At 35.6% G+C, this 19,803-nt stretch overlaps 1 protein-coding gene across 2 annotated transcripts in view; it reads right to left on the bottom strand.

The window, feature by feature from the left end:
- The window catches only part of gpc1b (glypican 1b), an 84,939-nt gene that overhangs the window by 3,558 nt on the left and 61,578 nt on the right, over window positions 1–19,803 (bottom strand). For both annotated transcript variants that reach the window (XM_016449337.1, XM_016449345.1), the window contains 6 exons: window positions 15,158–15,549; window positions 3,230–3,395; window positions 2,554–2,684; window positions 1,852–1,968; window positions 979–1,109; window positions 578–753 (listed from right to left, as the gene is read on the bottom strand). In XM_016449337.1, coding sequence (XP_016304823.1) covers window positions 578–753; window positions 979–1,109; window positions 1,852–1,968; window positions 2,554–2,684; window positions 3,230–3,395; window positions 15,158–15,549 — 1,113 coding nt within the window. The remainder of the gene's footprint in view (window positions 1–577; window positions 754–978; window positions 1,110–1,851; window positions 1,969–2,553; window positions 2,685–3,229; window positions 3,396–15,157; window positions 15,550–19,803) is intronic.

Raw genomic sequence — 19,803 nt, 5'->3', positions numbered from 1 at the left:
TTATTTTGACACGGAGCCAAATCAGCAATGACTATTCACTATTAAACTGTTGATTTATTATTTTCTACAATGAAATCCACAACAACTTTCTTATACACTGTCATTCAAAAGTTTGGGGTCAGTAAGATTTTTAAAAGTTATTCCAATTTTAAATGTGATTTGATCAAAAATACAGTAAAGAACTAATATTTTAAAATATTATTAACATTTAAATTCTATTTTAATTATTTCAAATGTAGTTTATTCCTGTGATGCAAAGCTGAATTTTCAGCATCATTACTCCAGTCTTCAGTGTCACATGATCCTTCAGAAATCATTCTAATATGCTGATTTGTTTCTCAAGAAACATTAAAAATGTTGTGCTGCTTAATTTTTTTTTTTGGGGGAAACCGTGATACATATTTTTTTCAGGATTCTTTTAAAGTCGAAAAGAATAACTTTAATTTGAAACAAAAATATTTTCTAACTCTATGAATGTCTACACTGTTTATAATAATAATGCTGAATAAATGTAATAATTTCTTTAAAAAAAAAGACTCCACATTTTTTTAACAGTATAGTGTATGTGTATACTTACTGGTATCCTGGAAGTCCACATCATTTCCATTGATGGCATACTTCAGTCGGTTGATCATTATCTTAAGCTGCATGATCTGTTTGCGTACAGTCATGTCTGGTTTGGTAATATCAATCTCCACCTCAGGATTATTGATCTGACTGGCTAGCCCGTCTCCCATCACTTCTGGCAGATACCTGACAGAATACAACACAACAAGAAAGATGCATGTGATCTATTTGACAGGCAACATCACAGACAGACCCAAATAAAATAAGTGATATCTGTGTTCCCCCACTTTTGAAAAGCTGCAGATTTTGTACAATAAAATTTCGCTAAAATAATCTTGTAGCCACTGTACATGAATGTGAGTTGTGTTTCTATTAAAACGGAGGTTGATTGAACTGTTTATGTGCATTTACCTATCCACACTCATTCCGTTCCAACATCTGTCTGCTTCACTCGGTCCAGACTCGCGATCCACACACAGTTTTCTGGGCAAATGGACCCAGTACTGCATGATATCTCTCAACATTCTGGACACATCGGATAACTGAGAGAAAGAAAATGGGATGGAAAATGTGATCTCATAAACAGGGTCATAGACAGCAACGAAAAAATATGTATAATTACAAATAATAAAATAAATAACACTTCAGCTGTTGTTTATGCATTTACTAAATGTTCCTACTCAGCATATGTTGACATTAATCATTTCGCATATTATTGAGCCTGTTCAGTTCACAGTAATATTAACCCTATAAAGCCTACTGATTTGCAAATTTTGAAGGCCTCTAAATTATCAACATGATCAAAACTTTGCTGAAAAACCTTTTGTGCACAATCTGCTACATGCCTTCTGTCGTCTGACTGATAATTTATACTTTTTAGCAAGTAAAAGGCAATCTCATTAATTTGCATTGCAAGCTTTTCAGCCATATAAATATTGACTGCACCAAATTGCATATTTTTGCTCAGTTTGAGCTGTTGAATAATTTTTTTTTCTCCTCAAGTATGAGCTTCATTTTTTCCTATATCATACTAGCCATAAAAGCCTGCTGTATCAAATATGTATACACTGTAAATATACTCATCAAAACTTTTTTTTTTTTACTATTATTTCATATGTACAGTATGCTTTACTGGGTTAATAAACACCAGAGTTCAAAGTGCATTTTGTGTACATTTTGTATAATCAACTTTTTTGTTACTGTTCTGGGTTGCCACTTGATGCCTGATGTAAAGCAGGGTCCTAAAGCAAAAACTACTACTGTACACCATTCAAACACACTCACCACTTTCTCCAGTTGGGCTCCTGGGGTGCCGCTCACTTCTTCTGCTGTGTTTCTACCTCGCTTGATCTGGTCTTCAGTTTTGGAGCTCTGAGTAGGAGAACCACATGCCTGAAACACCTGAAGAACAAGAAAGGGTTCTGGTTAATTCTAGCTCAAGATTTACATAAGCAGGAGTTTAAGATTCATTTACTGATAAAGGATTTAAGATGATATTAATTATTGAGAACACCTGATATGCTTTTAAATTAATGATATATTAAATATTAAAGGGATAGTTCACCCAAAAATGAAAATTCTGTCATTAATTACTCACCCTCATTTCGTTCCAAACCCGTTCGTCTTCGGAAAACAAATTAAGATATTTTTGAAGAAATCCAAGAGCTTTCTGACCCTACATAGACAGCAATGTAACTGACACGTTCAAGGCCCAAAAAGGTAGTTAGGACATGTGACATCAGTGGGTCAACCGTAATTTTATGAAGCAACGAGAAAACTTTTTGTGTGCAAAGAAAATAAAAATAACGACTTTATTCAACAATTTTGAATACATTTCTTATCTGCAGGGTCAGAAAACTCTTGGATTTCATCAAAAACATCTCAATTTGTGTTTCGAAGATGAACGAAGGTCTTGGGGTTTTGGAACAACATTGGGTGAAATATCCCTTTAAGGCTTTTCAGACAGGTTTAAAGTGCAGCACTGACCTTATTGTTGAACGTGTTGAGGTTGTCTTGCATGTAGAGAATAGCTTCAGCAATGCGTTTTGGCAGAGACAGAACCACCGAATCCACACTGTAAGGCCGGCTCAGTTTGTCAACTACCTCCAGCATAGCATCTACACACAAACACAAAGTCTTTATATCATGTTGACTTTCATCTAATGTGTGACAAGCTGTAATGTCCGTTTCATTCTAATAGAGTACAAAACTGCCATTGCGTTGATTCCGGAAGCATTTTTTCCATTCATTTTTCCCATGGAGATTTTTTAAAGGTCTTGGTTAAAGCATTTTAAGTCATGAACCAAACCAACCAGATATGAGATGAATCGCAACATTATAAATTTGATTTGAAGCATAGAAGTATTTGAAAATCAGACAAAGGTACAAGACTGTATACTTAACAGATTTAATGAGGGAAAGAACTACAGTCCCATGAATTGCTGAATAAAATACAAAATTACTCATTTAAATTTGTTGATTATACATATTAAGTTTATTGCTTCAACTAATGCATATTTAACAACCTCATAGCTCACAACAGGTCTGTTTTTAAAGGTTTATATGTTATCAAATGCTAAAAATCAATTTCTGATTGTAGAAAAAGAATGGCATTTTTACTTCTGGAACCCAACTATAAAGGGTCCATTTTGGCCCCGCCTACCTGCCAAGTTCCTCCACTCCGAGTCCAGATCCGCTTGATTGGCGAGGCAGCCCTTCATGACATTCTTACAGTAGTTTGAGCAGGGCTTGGCAAAAGCCACGCCGCTACAGTGAGGACAGTATGTCATCTTCATGACGGCGTGCACACATTCAGTGCTCAGAGACACCTGCAAGACAGAAACAAAGAATTTAGAGAACAGCTGAAGCATATTTGTGCCGACTCATGTAACCAAAGAAAATGCTCTGTGAATTGTTTTGTGTCACACGTAATAAAAATGTGATAATTATATCCTGCAAATAAGTCTTTGTCAGTTCCTACAGTTTCTCATGAGGTCTAAGGAGGTGGGATGGTACATTGTGGTATGATTATTGCATAATACCCATGATGCTTCTCTACACAGAGTAACCCCCATGAGGTCGGAGATGTCTTTCACAATATTCCCTTTTTATCAGAAGCCTCCACCGCTCTGATATCAAAACATGGGATTCATTTAGGGCCCCTTAGAGAAAAGTAATGCAATAACTTAGGATAGGATATAAAAATTTGACATTTGCTTGTATGTTTAAATTAATCAAATTTCACGGATATTGGAAGCAAAACCAATTTTTGTTTAGGTGTAAATAAAAATGCAGTCAGCGTGACATTGGATTTCTGTAAATGTACCGGATTTCTTTCTGTCCTAACTGCATTAGGCTGTATGAAACATTCAGTCACAGCTGCGACAAGCAACTTTGACACAGTTTCACAAAGATGAATGTCAGCAGAACTGTATATTTCAATGACTTGTGTGAAGTAACCGGTTCTTAACATTCTTCAATCCAAACTTTTAATTTAATCAGATGATGAAACATTTGCAATCACATGCATTCCTTTGTTATCGAGTGGGAGTCGTTCAGAAGGCATCAAGAAGGAATCTTTCTCGACTTTTAGTGGTGGGTCCTTTTGGCACATAAAGGAGTGGTGTGAATAAATTTGCATTTCATTGTAAATTGTACTTTTAAATTCAAATCGAATCAGACAAGTAACCCCAGATTACATCAGTGCAGTTAATGTTGAGCTGCAGTTCTGTCATATGCATTCAGCTAGATAAAAGAAAACTCCACTGTCCATTATTAAACCTGGACGAAAACTAAAAAAGTTTGATTTCTGGACGAGGATGAATTAGCATACATTGGTAAAATTTTTCTCATGATACTGTGGGAAAGCTGTAAAACTGATGCCTCCAGAAAAAATGTAAGAACAAAGATCTAATTTCCAATGTAGGACATGATTGTTAAAAAAAATGTTTGCGCAGATGACATTTAGAGGTTAAGTTAATTTCTTATTACAATAACAATAGTCTGCAGGCTACATCATTATGTCAGTAGGAGGTGACAAATGACTGTCTTTAGGTCACTGAATCACTCAACCGATTCGTTCCAACCCTCAGAAAAGAAACAACTCTTTATGAGAAAGTCATTGAATCATTCACTCAAATGATTCATTCAAAAACACAGATTCATTGCAGAACAAAACACCAGACTTTATAAGCGAATAATTTAATCATTCACTCAAACGATTTGTTCAAACATACTGCTTTATTCAGAAAGAAATCATTGACTGTCTTTATGAGTGAGTTGCTGAATCATTTATTCAACCAATTCGCTCAAGAACACAGATTTATTGCAGAACAAAACACCACTGACTTTAAAAGTGAGTAAATGACTCATTCACTTAAACATTTTGTTCACAAAATACTGATTCATTCATAAACAAATCACTATCTTTATAAGTGAATCATTGAATCATTCACTCAAACGATTTGTTCAAACACTGATTAATTCAGAAACAAACCACTATCTTTATAAGTGAGTAATTAAATAATTCACTAAAATGATTTGTTCAAACACACTGATTCATTCAGAAAAAAACACTGACTATCTTTATAAGAGAATCATTGAATCATTCATTCAAACGATTAGGTCAAACACACTGATTCATTCAGAAACAGAAATTCATTGGGATTCATGACCCAAACAAGGTCAAAAAACACGTTAGTTTTCTCAAAAAATAGATTTCATTTTACCTCATTTCTAAATGATTCGTAAACAACTCGTGCGAAGCAGTTCAAAGAATCAGTCTCTCTAAACCCCTCCTTTCCATGAGCCCTCACTGATGTGATTGGTCAGATGGCGCAGTCCTTTGTGATTGGTCCAGATCCATAGAGAGATTGGCTCTGGATTGGTCTACCGCGTACAGCGCGTGTCGGAAACGAAACGCCCATTGCCATGACAGAATGACAGCCCTGCAGACTTGACAATACATAGAAAAGATGGTATCGATTGTACCTTACCAATTCGAGCCAGGGTTTGATGATGAAACGGTTGAACTGGCTGATCGACAAGAGACTGATTCGCAAGCACGACTGGAGCAGGACGTTTCTTAGTGGTAAGTGTCAAGTGTTAACAAGTTTGTGGTAATTATAAAATGTGATAAAACAAATTTACTCTCACAGCGTAGGATACAGCTTCTTCTCGACATGATGTTAACCACATGGAAATTTTACTGTTTGTGAGCGGGCAATTTGGCGACGTAGAACGTGGGCAGACATTATACAAATGTGTTACTTCGTGACATAGAGCTGTAACAGAATAAGATTCGAATTCCTGACGACTCGTTTAGGCGATTGTGAGCCGACTCTTTTTTTGATGGACAATAACTTTATTTATCGTGCACTGTCACAACTTTGCAGATAGTTTATGTTCACATACAGCTACATGACATGCTGCATGAAAGGTAATATTCGAAAAGGCATAATAGGGGCAAGTTAAGTAAGTCATTGAATCATTCACTCACATGATTTGTTAAAAAACATGGATTCATTCAGGAACTGAATGCTACAATGTGTTCATGTTGCTAGGAGAAAAAAAAGTTAATTCTGTTGCGGGTTTATTGGCGGAATGTAAATGGTAATATTGTGTCAGTTACTGAGTGTTATCTTCTTGTTTATTGAACTGTTATAAAAGCAATATAGAACTCTTTCTTTCTTCTTTCTTGGCTAGCAGATTCATGTCACTCTAGATATTAATTTGCACATATACTTCACTTTAAAGTGAAAATAAGCTGCATCAAGGGAGAAAGAAATTTTGTCACATGCTGAGACATAAATAACTGGACTGGACTGAGGTAAAAAGACTTGCATCAGACTCCTACACACACACACACACAAACACACACACCACCCTTCAGGGATACCTGGCAGTGCTTGTTACCCGAAGTATGACTCAAGCACTCGCTCTTTAATGAGGAGAGAAGAGAAGAAGAACAGAGAATAAGATGAGAGAGAGATACAGAGAATAGACAAATGGAGTGAATGTGAGAAGGATGTGTGAAGATGCACAGGAAGCTCCGGGGAGGAGGGAAAGTGAAGAGAGAAGAAGAGAGAGAGAGAGTGTGAGAGAGGCAAGCGGAGAGATAGAATAAGTTGAGGGAGGATTATATAGCACATCAAAACCTCTGAGCATCTGTGATTCATCAGATCAGAGCAGGATAGAGAGAGTTTGCTGCCCAGTGTACGGCTCAGTTCTGACACCGGAGCCACGTTTTGGAGCCTCTTGGACTTCAGTTCTGGAACGTCTCAAGATATCAATATTTATGAATCAGTTGATTGAACCAATCTACAAATTCACCATTCACTCAATGAATTGGTCTGGGCATTTCATACTGAACATGGTATGAACATTGAACACTTACCAAATTTTTCTAAGTAAATATTATTCATATAAATATTAATAAATATTACATTTTCAGTCTGAATATGAGAATATGACAGATCTTTATTACTAAGCAAAATCATAGCTTATGTAAGACAAGGGAGAGTTGCTTATGACTAATGAACTATATGCTTAAGGCACAAATATTATATTTTTTTGCAGCAGCAGCATCACTGTCTGTATGGGTTATGTAACTCTAAAGGTGCTATAATAGGCATATTTATTCAATATTTGTCAATTTAACCTAAAACTGTCAATGTGTCAAAATAATGAAGATCCAGATGTAAATTTGGGAGGAGCTTGTTCGCTTAATCCTGCCATGTTTCATGTTTCATATTATATATGTTTCACATATCAAATTTCATGTTTCATATTTCATTGTCATGTTTCATATATCAGGTTTCAAGAATATGTAAGCATACTTTGGTGATATTTCTTTCAGCATCCCTCCTCCTTTATTTGTTAACAGCTATATTATTACTAAATGCTAGCAAAAAAATCTATTTTATTTTTGCTTTACTTCAAGGGGAGATCTACAGTAAGTGCTTGAGCCGAGTCCCATATTTAATATGTTTATTTAATGTGCAAGTAAAGTGCTGTAGGCAACATGTGACCTTATGTGACATTAATTTCAATTTGACTGAACTGGAACACATGAGAATAACCGAGTTGTTTGTGGAACCGTTTGAAGGAACCAAATTGGCAGGAATGAGTCAGAGATTCTGAACACTAGTAGGGACTTGTGCCTAGAGATTCTAAACATTGTAGGTTTAAGATCTGAAACTTGCAGAAAGACTGAGTTTTCTATTGCAGTGATTTAAAAAAGAAACGACAGATGGAGGGAAGGAAAAGAAAAAACAGTGTGAGATGAACTCATCCTTTATGTGCAGTTAAATATCTCTGTTTATCAAAACCAAGCACTCACAGCATCTCTAGGCCTGTATCTTATTTGCCATACAGCCTTTGCATCCTAATGAGGACTCTATTGCACATATGCCAGAATCTATTTGGCACCGAAATCCCAAAACAAAGGGCTTAATAGAATTAGCGGTTTAGCTAAAGCTATGATAGCTAGAGGTTAATGTCAGCAACGGTGTCTAATGTAATCCTTTTATCTGTTGCCATCTTATCGCCTCACGTTATTAATTTCAGTCCCAAATCAGAGACCCCGGGGAGCAGATTACACACGTATCCCTGATTCCTGATGATTAGAAGAAACTGCTGGGATATGTGTCAGGAAAACATACCAAACAGACCACAGCAAATCTGATCAAGAACTCTGGAGTAACAGAACAGGATACAAGTGCAAAATTAACTGAAAACACTTTTGGGAGATTTTTCTTGGATAGAAATGAAACATTCTTGAACCAAACCTCCCTAACCAAAAGTAGCTCAGAGAAGGCCAGACTAAATTAGACTTAATTAAGCTTAAATAGGCTACTGTCGACTCTGTTTATCTAAAGTGGTTTAGGAAGTATGTTGTTTGCATGGAGAAACCTTTAAGTCAAGCTGAGTGGGTGGCAAATGTTGTTAACAACTGTTTCTTATGAGATACCAAGTTGTCTTCCTTGAGTTGCTTGGCTCTTGTGCTCACCAAGGCTGCAAAATACAGTACAAACAGTAATATTTTGAAATATTATTATTATTTAAAATAACGGTTTTCTCTTTTAATATATTTTAATTTATTCCTGTGATGGCAAAGCTGAATTTTCAGCATCATTACTCAGAAATCATTCTACTATGCTGACATATGCCACATTACAAAAGTAAAATGGTTTGTGAATGGGGTTTCACACCACCTTGTCTGTTTCACAAAATTTTGAGTCAGTAGCAATATCTCTGTAGATGCACAATCAAATCATTTGAAGTTAGAGTGCTGAACTATTTCACAACACTGGGTGACAATTTCAGAGAAGATAACTTGTTCTCTTGAGAGCTCAGACTATGGTTAAAAATATCGCCAGAGCTTATTGCTCTCATTACGCTTTGTGTGAACAATCCATAATTATAATCTGCTTTGGGGAAATTAGTAAAACCCACATGAAGCAGAAGTACAGATTTAGAGAATCTCAAATTAAAAATAAAAAAAGAGTAACTTAGTCTGGAGGTTTTTCAGACTGCAGTGATAATTACATTGACATAAATAAATAAATAACAAATAATATTCTTGCTTTCTAAAAATATCAAAACATCCCGAAAACAAGCTAAACTTAGTTGAACAGCAAAATTGTGTAAGATAATAATACTACTTATTTTCAGAGAATATATTTTGTGAGAACCGAAAGTCTGAGATCACAATGAAAATCTGGATGTTTCTTTTTTCTTTTTTTCTCCCCATTTAAACAAGGAAATAAATATAAGGAAATGTATAAAAAATGTAACAAAAATAAGCATTTATGATTCTGTACTAAATACAAGAATGTCATAAAAATAAAAAAAATAAAAAAATGACAGTTAAAACAGTAACATTGTGAACAGTTTTTCTGCTTAATATTTGTTTGGAAGAACAGCATTTATTTGAAATAGAAATCTTTTGTAACATTATAAATCTCTGTACTGTCACTTTTAATGACTTTATTGGTCCCTTGCTAAAATAAATAAATTACTTACTGATCCCAAACTTGTGAATGGTATTCTCTGAAACTATAAGTCTTAAAGGGGTCATATGATGCGATTTAAATTGTTCCTTTCTCTTTGGAGTGTTACAAGCTCTTGGTGCATAAAGAAGATCTGTAAAGTTGCAAAGACTAAAGTCTCAAATCCAAAGAGATATTCTTTATAAAAGTTAAGACTTGTCCACGCCCTCCTAAAACGGCTCGTTTAAACACGCCCCCACATGTCTACGTCACTGTGTGGGAAGACTTGCATAATGCCGCCCAAATGTTCACGCAAAGAAAGAAGGCGTAACTTGTATTTTCGCTGTAGTATTGTTGTTGCCACCGGCGCCATGTTGTGGAGACGCTGTGTGTTTCGTTGTGAAACTGCTTTGTTTGGCCTTCCAAAAGAGGACGATATCCGCTTCGTCATGCCTGGAGCTGATCCGTGCTGGTCGCTGAGGAAATACATCAACTTCACGCTGTGGATTGCCGGATCGGCTTTCACCGTGGACGAAGCGGAGTCCAGCCTGGGGTCGTCACATGTGGTTGCCGCAAGCCCGCCGACCTCTCCTTCGTCGAACCTGCCGGCCGTGCCGTTCTCAAGGTCGCCGGCCGTTCCTCACTCTAGTCCGCCATGTGTGACGCTGTGTGATGCATTTTATGGAAGACTGTTTCCTGAACCTGCAGAGTAGCATACAATGCGTCTGTGCTCAAAGGCTGTTCTATAAAGTGGGGCAGTTCCAACTTTGCAAGGACAGGATAACTGGCCAATCAGCGTACACCTCGCTTTTCAGACCGATGAGCTTTGTAAAAATCGACGCGTTTCAGAAAGGCGGGGCATAGAGGAGCAACAATAATGTACATTATGTGGAAAATAATGTGTTTTTTTTAACCTTAAACTGCATAAACCTTGCATTAAACCAAATACACAACATAACGTTCTTTTTAGCAACGTCATATGACCCCTTTAATATATAACAGTTCCTCAAATCAAATGTATCTTGTTTATTGGTATAATTTATCACCATAATGATTTTTAGATGTTTTTTTTTTGCGTTGAAATTAGCAATGTTAACACATGCATCACAACTGACATTGTCTGAACCACTCTCTCATTACTTTCTGCATTCAATGGACCCTAAAAGCCAAAACAATTGCGTCATGATGCCTTGTTTCCACATTCCCAGCTGTGATGGATCTGTGTTCAAAAGCAGAAGGCCTGGTCCTGTGAGGTCCGCTGCTTTCGTCTGCTCTAGATTGTTAGCTTTTTAGCCAAGGCTCATCTTATCCAACAAAAGCCCTGTGTTTCAGAGGATTCTCATACTATTTATTCAACTACAGCTGCATAATCCCTTCATCAGACACAATATTTGCTAATTATTGCTGTTTGATTACCATATTCAAATGCTATAGTGCTTCACATCAACAAGAGATGGCATTCATAACCCACTTCTACCATGTACTACTGTTTTTTTTTTTTTAAACAAGTACCATGGGAGGGACAAGGTTTTCTTGCAAAATACAACTATAAAGAACTCTTCTAATACCATGTAATACATTCATTTTAGTACTGTAGTATATTTCAAATTACCATAGTATTGACATCTGATACCATCACTTTGCCATTATACCACCACAGTATTGTACTGTAATGAACTTCAAAGAATACCATGGTATTACCATCAAAAACACATTTACAAGGGATTTTTATGTTAATACCATTGTAATTTTTTTTAAAGACTTTCCACTTTTGTTTGATTTATTCCTTCATTAACATATGCTTAAAGTTCTTGCCAATGTCTTCCCATCTGTCGTCTGATTTATAAGGCTCTGCTTGTTCTTCTGTCCTTAAATGGCACGTCTGATAAGGGATATGTATGTGGTCGGGTCACGGCACAGTCTAGATGGGCTCTCTTTACAGACGATCTTCTCTATTGTAATTAGAAAGAAATATGGCTGCGCTCCTCCCAGTGCGTGGAGAAATATGTGCTGCGACTGGCCTACTTCTGAAGTCACAGGGAGCACACGTCGTCCTTAATAAAAATGAAGAAAACGCAGGAACAACTTGAGAGGAAAGAAGGGAAGTGCTTTTTCTCTTTTATTCTTTCATTTCCTTCTTTTATTTCAGGCTAATATTCCCCTAATACTTGTTCTTCTGCTTTCTTTCCTCTAAAACTCTTTCTTCCTTTTTCATCTCCTGAATGACCTCAAGCAAGTTACAAGTTAAGCATTCGGTGGTATAACATTGAGTTTCCCAGAAACTAACATCAGTGTCCGTAGCCTGTTTTATTTGACATGAAGTGGGTCGCCTCATTGTGGCAGGCATTTTTAGATCACATACATGACCAACAAAAATGAAAACTGTTATAGTTTACTCACCCTAAAGTTGTTACAAACCTTTATGAGTGTGTATGTTAAACATAAAAGAAGATATTTTTAAGAATGTTGTTAACCAAACAATTGCTGGTCCCCATGGACTTCTATAGACTTCTATAGTAACTGGAACTAAATAAAAATAAAAACTGTAACTTAAACTTCAATTTTAACTGAAATAAAAATAAATTAAACCTAATATAAATAAACAAAAACTAATATAAATTACAAAAGCACATAACAAATTACTAAAAATTACAATAAATAATAAAAGCTATTTCTTAGCTCAATTAATAAAGGTTTTACTGAATAATTAATGTGCTTCATATTTCTGTTTTTAAAGCCTCTGGAAGGTTGGCCTGGTTTACTTTCATTGAAATGGTGTTACTAAAACCACGATTATTGCTTAAAAAATACAGAGCGATGAGTCTAAATTAATTTCTGTGGTAACCGACGTAGAGCTTAACTTGCATTAAAAACGGAGCAATCCATTAAAGGAATTGGTGAACATAATGCATGATTAAATTATTCATGAGCTCATAACAGAATAGAAATTAAGGACTGATTATTTAACAGAAAGCAAGTGGAGGAATATATAGGAGCAAAACAGCACTACTAGAGATGAACTTTCTGTTATAAAAGAATGAAACAATGTCAGCCTCATTCCAAAACGTGGCCACATTGCACAAATACTAATTGTACTGATTTAATCAAATCAGAATGAAGGAACAACTTATTAACTTGCATCATTGAAACATTATTTTCCTGTTTAACACTGTTAAGCTGCTTTGACATAAAGCACTATATAAATAAAGGTGACTTGACTTAACGTACTGTATATGTGCTGCTGTCTTAGAATGGTGGGCAGGTTTTGGAATTATTCTTTCGCTCTTACATGATGGGGTTAAAAGACATCTCTTGGTCAGACAAAACAGACCGGAACTGGCAAATCAATCATTTCCCCCACCTCAGTTCATACACACACACGCATACATTGCCCTTTTCAATATGCAGTGCTGGCAGTTTCTCTGTGTTGTCAACCTTGACTTACTTTGAAGAGGTCAGACACAGAGTTAGGTTCCCTTCACTACTCATTTAGATTTCAGGAGAGAAGAGAACTGAGAAGGGGAGAAGAAAAGTGGAGGAAAAGAATGAGAAGTAAACAACAGATGAACCAAAGTGGACAACAACAACAACAAAAACAAATCAAAGATCTATTCTCTATCAGTGATAATGTAATATGTATTTATGCCTTTGTGGAACTGTGTGGATCACTCTCAGTTTTCCTTGAATGGAAACGAGCAGCTTGGTTCAGCATGGTTTGGAAGGCTTACCTCAGGTTTGGAACAAAACAATAGTGACTTAATAATGACAGATCAGAATAATGTTCATTTTTGGGTGAAGTATTTCTTTCTAATAGAAGTTGCAAGGGACAGAATGAGAAGACCTTACCAGAATGCAATTTTTGCTCACTCTTATTTAGCAAGAAGCTACTTTTTTGCTGTAAGAATCCGATATATCGCTGTTGTTTCAAACACTAAATATGTATTCTCTCACATAAGCACTGAGAATTCTGATTTTCATTTTAATGAATCACCTTATTCAGATCATGATTCAATTATACAAAAAAAAAATCACTATAAAATTAAAAAAACATCATCAGTTTGACAAAGCATGGGCTACAAATGTTCATGAATGAATGTTTGATGTTATACTACTACTACTAATAAAAATAATTTATTCCCTTAAATTATTATTATTGTTGTTGTTTTTATTACTTTTTATTATTACATCAAACATTTAGACAACATCAACTTTTGATAAAAAATATATTATTCTGCACATTTTATATTTATTTTGAAGAAAACAATTTTTTGTAGTTTTATTAGTGAATTGTATTAATAAATCTATTTAAATGCTGTTTAATGGACATCTGAATTGAGATCAAAATTTGATTTTTGTGTATGTGTGTGTGTGTGTGGCATACACTAATCTGATACTTAATTACATATTTGAAAAGATCTGAGATAGTTAGCTACGTTTAATTAATCGACAACTATTGTTGAACTATTTTTTAAAATTGTAAGTAGCTTGTCGTTTCAAAGTAGCTACTCAAAATTGATAAGTAACCTCCAATTCTCACTGAATGAGGTCAGACTGGTTTGATCTATCACTACTATTATTGTCTCCTCACAATATAACAGGGTCGTGGTGCTATGTCTGTGGTTTGTTTTAGGTTTCATTTCATTTTTAAGTTTTCCCTGTCAGAAAATATACAGGTGCATCTCAATAGATTAGAATGTTGTGGAAAAGTTCATTTATTTCAGTAATTCAACTCAAATTGTGAAACTCGTGTATTAAATAAATTCAGTGAATTTACGTTTCACAATTTGAGTTGAATTACTGAAATAAAGGAACTTTTCCACGACATTCTACTTTATTGAGATACACCTGTACTTTTACTGGGTAAGGAAACAGGATCTTGTCTCCAAGGATTTCAAACAACTATGAATTGTCTTTACAAGAAACTAAATGTGTAGTTAGTTAGGATGAACCTATAAAGGCAGCAGCTGTGATTTACACTGAGAGCATCTCTGTCTAATGTCAGCATTAATTGGATAGACACAATACTTTTGTTGCAGTGTGTGTGTGTTTGTGTGTGGGTGTGTATGTACATTGATTGCTGGAGCCTCAGGGATATTCATTGTGTCTTGTTTTCCCGATGCATTGATCCTACGCTGTTTACCGCAACGCTTCAACATGCACCTGTGTTTGTGTGTCTGTTTGTGTTCTTGGTTCTAGTAGGAGGTATAAGGTTTGTGCATTGCCACAGGTATGTATTATGAATGCAATGAATACTGAGAAGGAAATTATTCAGAAATGTATAACCAGGCGCAAAAAACTACTTTTTCAGTGTCAAGACATTTTTCTGTCCTCCATGAAATGCTGCGTAAAGTGAAGAAATCACAGCAAATCACAACATATTTGATGTTTAAAGGAATAGTTCAGAGCAAAACGCACATTTTATGACTATTTATACAACCTCATACCACTCCAAACTTGTATGCTGTACAAGTAGTGTGCTGTAAAAGTAGAAAGAGTGACCAGAGGTTGTGAAGCCCAAAAAAAGCTTGAAGCTTTTCATGTGCATCGGGATCATGACAAAATATCATGGAAATGTTATGAGAACGTGAGAATATGAATACCTGTGAAACCTTCCTGACCGCTTCGCCGCTGATCACCAGACCCTGCGCAAACGTTCTGGCAGCAATAACCGTGCGTGTGATTTTGGTCTTGAGCTCTCTCGGCGTGTCTCCAAACAGCTTCAGCGTTTCTGACTGCTTGGCTACGCACTCCAGATACTCCTCTCCAATAATGTACTGAGGGTTTAAAGCTTTAAAGAGTCTTTCCAGCAGACGGGCCCAGAATTCATTCAGCGCCTCCTCGAGATTGACGTTGGACCCTCGGTAGTAGCGCCGAAGGTCTGAGTACAGATCCTGAAACACCTTTGCGATTTGGGAGAAGAGAGGTCCAAACCCGGTCTGGAAAGAGGTTTGGAGCGATGCTTCAGAACGGTTCAACAGCTCCAAGAAAAAATCTGGAAACACACAGACAAGAACATCATTAGAGCAGCTATTCCAGTTTGGAAAGCTCAAGGGTAACACTCCTAATTTTAAAAACCATTATTCTGAATCAACAAGGCAAGTAGACAGCACAATATGACCAATATTTTATATATAAAACTTAAAATAAAAGAAGTGTACTATATAATAATATATACCACAGTACACTCTTAAAAATAAAGGTGCTTCACGATGACATAGAAGAACCTTTTTGTCTAAATGGTTTCATAAAGTATACCTTTAACATCTGAAGAACCTTTCTTTTTCGCAAAAGGTTCTTTGTGGCGAAATAAGGTTCTTCAGATTATAAAAAGGTAAGAAAGAGATGGTTCTTTAAAGAACCTTTGACTGAATGGTTCTTTGTGGAACCAAAAATGGCATCGCTGTGAAGAACCTTTTAAGCACCTTTATTTTTAAGAGTGTATATATATATATATATATACTTATTTATATTTTAAATTGTAATTTCCTTTACAATAATAATTAATAGATAAATTTACATTTAGTACAACAAATAACACACACATGTACTTATAAATAGTGGATAAATAAAATAAATGATGGATAAATAAATGACATAAGCATTCAGTATTGTCTATTTTTGAATTAAATATTTTGCAGATGTCAGGCACATCATCTCATTTGATTATTTCCTTTTTTATTGTGAACTTGATGAATGCACCCAAAATATAAGATTACTCAAAACAACTGAACAAGTCTGACATCAGTGCAAAAACAGCTTCATATTATGCAACATTTTTTAAAATTAAAAGCCAAACTATGGAGTCCTGCTTCTGCCACAGAAAAAAACAATTATTTCATAATTTCAACTTTTTAGCTCACTTAAAAAAAAAAAGATAAAAAAAAAAAAAGTGACTAATAAATTGTCGTAATTGTGACTTTTTAATGTATCTCACAATTTTGACTTTTTTCTTGCAACTGGGACTTTGTCTTGCAATTCTTTTTTTTTTCTCAGAATTCCAATAATAAAGTCTGAATTGTGAGACAATTTTTTTTATTTTATTTTTTATCCCGTGGCAAAAACAAGCTTCCTTACCGAACAACTCAAAATAGTAATTCTTTATTAATTGTTATAATAATTCTGATTTGGACGAGGCACTATATCTATGAAATAGAAGGGAAATGAACCAAAATCATTTTTTCAAGCTATTTATCCCCACATAAAATCACAAGACAAACTGAAACAAATCTATAGATAAAACTGCATCCTAGACAATAGTCAGTCGTGTAGTTTGTGCACTAACACAATGAAAAGCAATGAGAGAAATATGAATGAGTTTTTACACACACACACACACACACACAAATGCAAAGATTTCAGAGGGAAAGTTGATCAGTATGAATTGTGTTATGTAATACAGTTATATCATCAGCTCACAATAACCCAGTCACACATCAATCAATCCCACATTACCCATGAGAGAGGGTTCAAGTACAGAAAGATAGTGTATATAAGAGTATATAAATTCAGCCATGGGTCTGAACATTTATAACACACACACACACACACACACACACACACACACACACACACACCAGAAGCACAACGAATCATAACAGTGAACCCAAACCAGGTCAAAATTAATCTTTCTAAAACCTACACCACTTCTCCAAACCCAGAGATATTGCACCAATGGGATTATGTCTGTACTAATACATTCATGATGAAATACAGAGCAGTGTGCCCTAAATAAGACCTTTTGTGTCCTACATCTGATTATGTTCACATTAATCATGCTTTTGAAATGGCCAAACAAATGAATCATAAAACATAATGCACACAGGCTAGATGAAGCATTTCAAAACATCTATATTAAACAGATCACTGGTCACTTGGTTTTTCCAGCTGCACTTTTTTGATGAAATGATTGTAAGTGGACTACTAGAGTCATAGAATGTAAATCTCATCACATTCACGTCCCCCTGCACTGTGAGAACCCCACATCCATTTTCTCTCTTCACGCTTCGATGGACACTTTTCTCACTTTTCATTTTAATAAAAGCCTCCAAGTGTGTTACCACTGATGCAGGTGAATCTGTCTTCACTCCAAACGCAGGTCTGCAAACGCCTGATACGCAACACGACAGCCTGCAGGGCACAAATCTTACAGCCCTTGTGTATTTGTTCTTTCTGCATTATAAAAGGCATAACAATAGTTATGCCTTTTCAAACTAATCAAACTAATTTTTGGAAAAAAAAAAGTATAAGATTAATTTCACTGTAAACAGCTAAAGTTCAATGTTTCATTGTTCCTCCCACATTAATGTGTATTCAGTTAAAATAAAATTATAATGTACAAGCACATGACTCATATCAATATTGATTATTGTAATGGCTTATTATTTTAATGGGTGCCAGATTTTTTTAAAGGTTTAAAGGGAGGCGTGATCAAAAATGTTTGAGAACCGCTGCATAAAATGTATCAAAAGTGACAGTAAAGACATTTATAATGTTTTTATAAAAGATATATATTTAAAATAAATGCTGTTCTTTTTAATTGTATATTCTGGAATCCTGGAATGAAGTATCATGATTTCAACAAAACAAAACAAAACAAAACAAACAAACAAACAAACAAAACAAAACAAAACAAAACAAAACAAAACAGTGAAAACGGCTTTCAACATTGTAATACATTACAGGAAAACATTACATTTTAAAATATATTAAAATTGAAAACAGTATAAATATTGTATTGTACAAGATATTGTTAATATTGTATTGTACAGTATAAAATATTGTAAATTTTTTTTTTTTTTTTTTTTTTTTGAAGTGCCAAACAGGTCAGAGTTTTACATTTTATACAAGATATTATGCAGATTGTTGGTTTCTTCATTAGAGTTCCTCCAAAAAAGAAAGTCATACAGGTTTGGAACAACATGAACGTGCATAAATGATGATAGAATTTCTATTTTAGGGTAAACTAAACCTTTAAATGTCTGATTATTTTTGGGGGTCAGTGTATGAGGCGAGGAAACATCCAGACTTTGAATAAAGTGCAACTGATATCAAAAAAGAAAAAAGGCCACGATAGATACCCAGTTCTTTATATTCCTGTCACACTCCTCTGACCCTCCACCCCCTCACTACACCCTTCTTTGCACTCTCTCTCTCTCGTTCCCGCTCTCCTCCATCTATCTCTCTGACAGGCACGCGGGCGTAATGATATCAGCGGCATCGTAACAGAACACGCCGGGCTGTTAATTTGTGGCCGAGTCCATGATGGAGAGACAAGCAGCTGGGGACTACAGAGTGACAGAATGAGAGGAGAAAGAGAGAGAGGAAGGGATGAAAGAAGAGAGGGATTTGAATGTGATTACATGTAATTGTATTTGTGCATTCTGACAAAGTGCTGAATGACTAAATTAAAGAAGCACCAGCCCTCCCTCATTTTATTCAATATTTTAAATGAATGCACGCACACAGAGACCTTTGAAGCTGTATTAGTGTGAGGCCCTTTCAAAGATGTCATATTTTCCTAAACAACTTTTATGATATTTTGCTAGCCGATGACAATTAAAGGCCAGTTCACACCAGGAACATTAACTATAACCACAACTATATTGACTTCCAAACCAATGGACGATAACATTCTGCTTATTATAAGTGGGTGCTCCAGTTTTGTCGCCTGCTGCTTTAAATGCTCAAGCTCTTTAAAGTTGGCTGGATTCTGCTTGGCTGTCAATGATTTTATTGTTCAGCTTTTAGAAAAATTGTTCGGAAATTGATTTCATTGATATTGTTTCTCTGTGTCATTATCGTTATAGTTGTTGTGTGGTTCTATGTCACATTTATTTTAACGATCTCCTTGCTACGTTTCTGAGCCTTGATCGTGTAAGGATCCTTTCTGTCTATGGGAGGGTCAGAGCTTATCTTAATTTGTGTTCCAAAGATGAACGAAGGTCTTACAGGTTTGGAACAACATGAGGGTGAGTAATTAATGACAGAATTTTCATTTTTGGGTGAACTATCCCTTTAAGTATGATCCCTGGTGTAAATGGGCCTTAAACGAATAGGTCACACAAAAATGAAACTTCTGTTATTATTTACTCAGCCTCATGTTGTTCCAAACCTGTATGAGTTTCTTTGTTCTGTGGCAGGCAGGCAGGCAGGCAGGCAGGCAGGCCTAATGGTTAGAGAGTCGGACTCGTAACCCAAAGGTTGCGGGTTCGAGTCTCGTACCGGCAGGGATTGTAGGTGGGGGGAG

The sequence above is a fragment of the Sinocyclocheilus anshuiensis genome, unplaced genomic scaffold (genome assembly GCF_001515605.1).
Source record: "Sinocyclocheilus anshuiensis isolate Anshui unplaced genomic scaffold, SAMN03320099.WGS_v1.1 scaffold850, whole genome shotgun sequence".
Lineage (NCBI taxonomy): Eukaryota > Metazoa > Chordata > Actinopteri > Cypriniformes > Cyprinidae > Sinocyclocheilus > Sinocyclocheilus anshuiensis.
The sequence above is the reverse complement of the archived record's forward strand: the minus strand, read 5'-3'. Positions and strand labels throughout refer to the sequence as shown.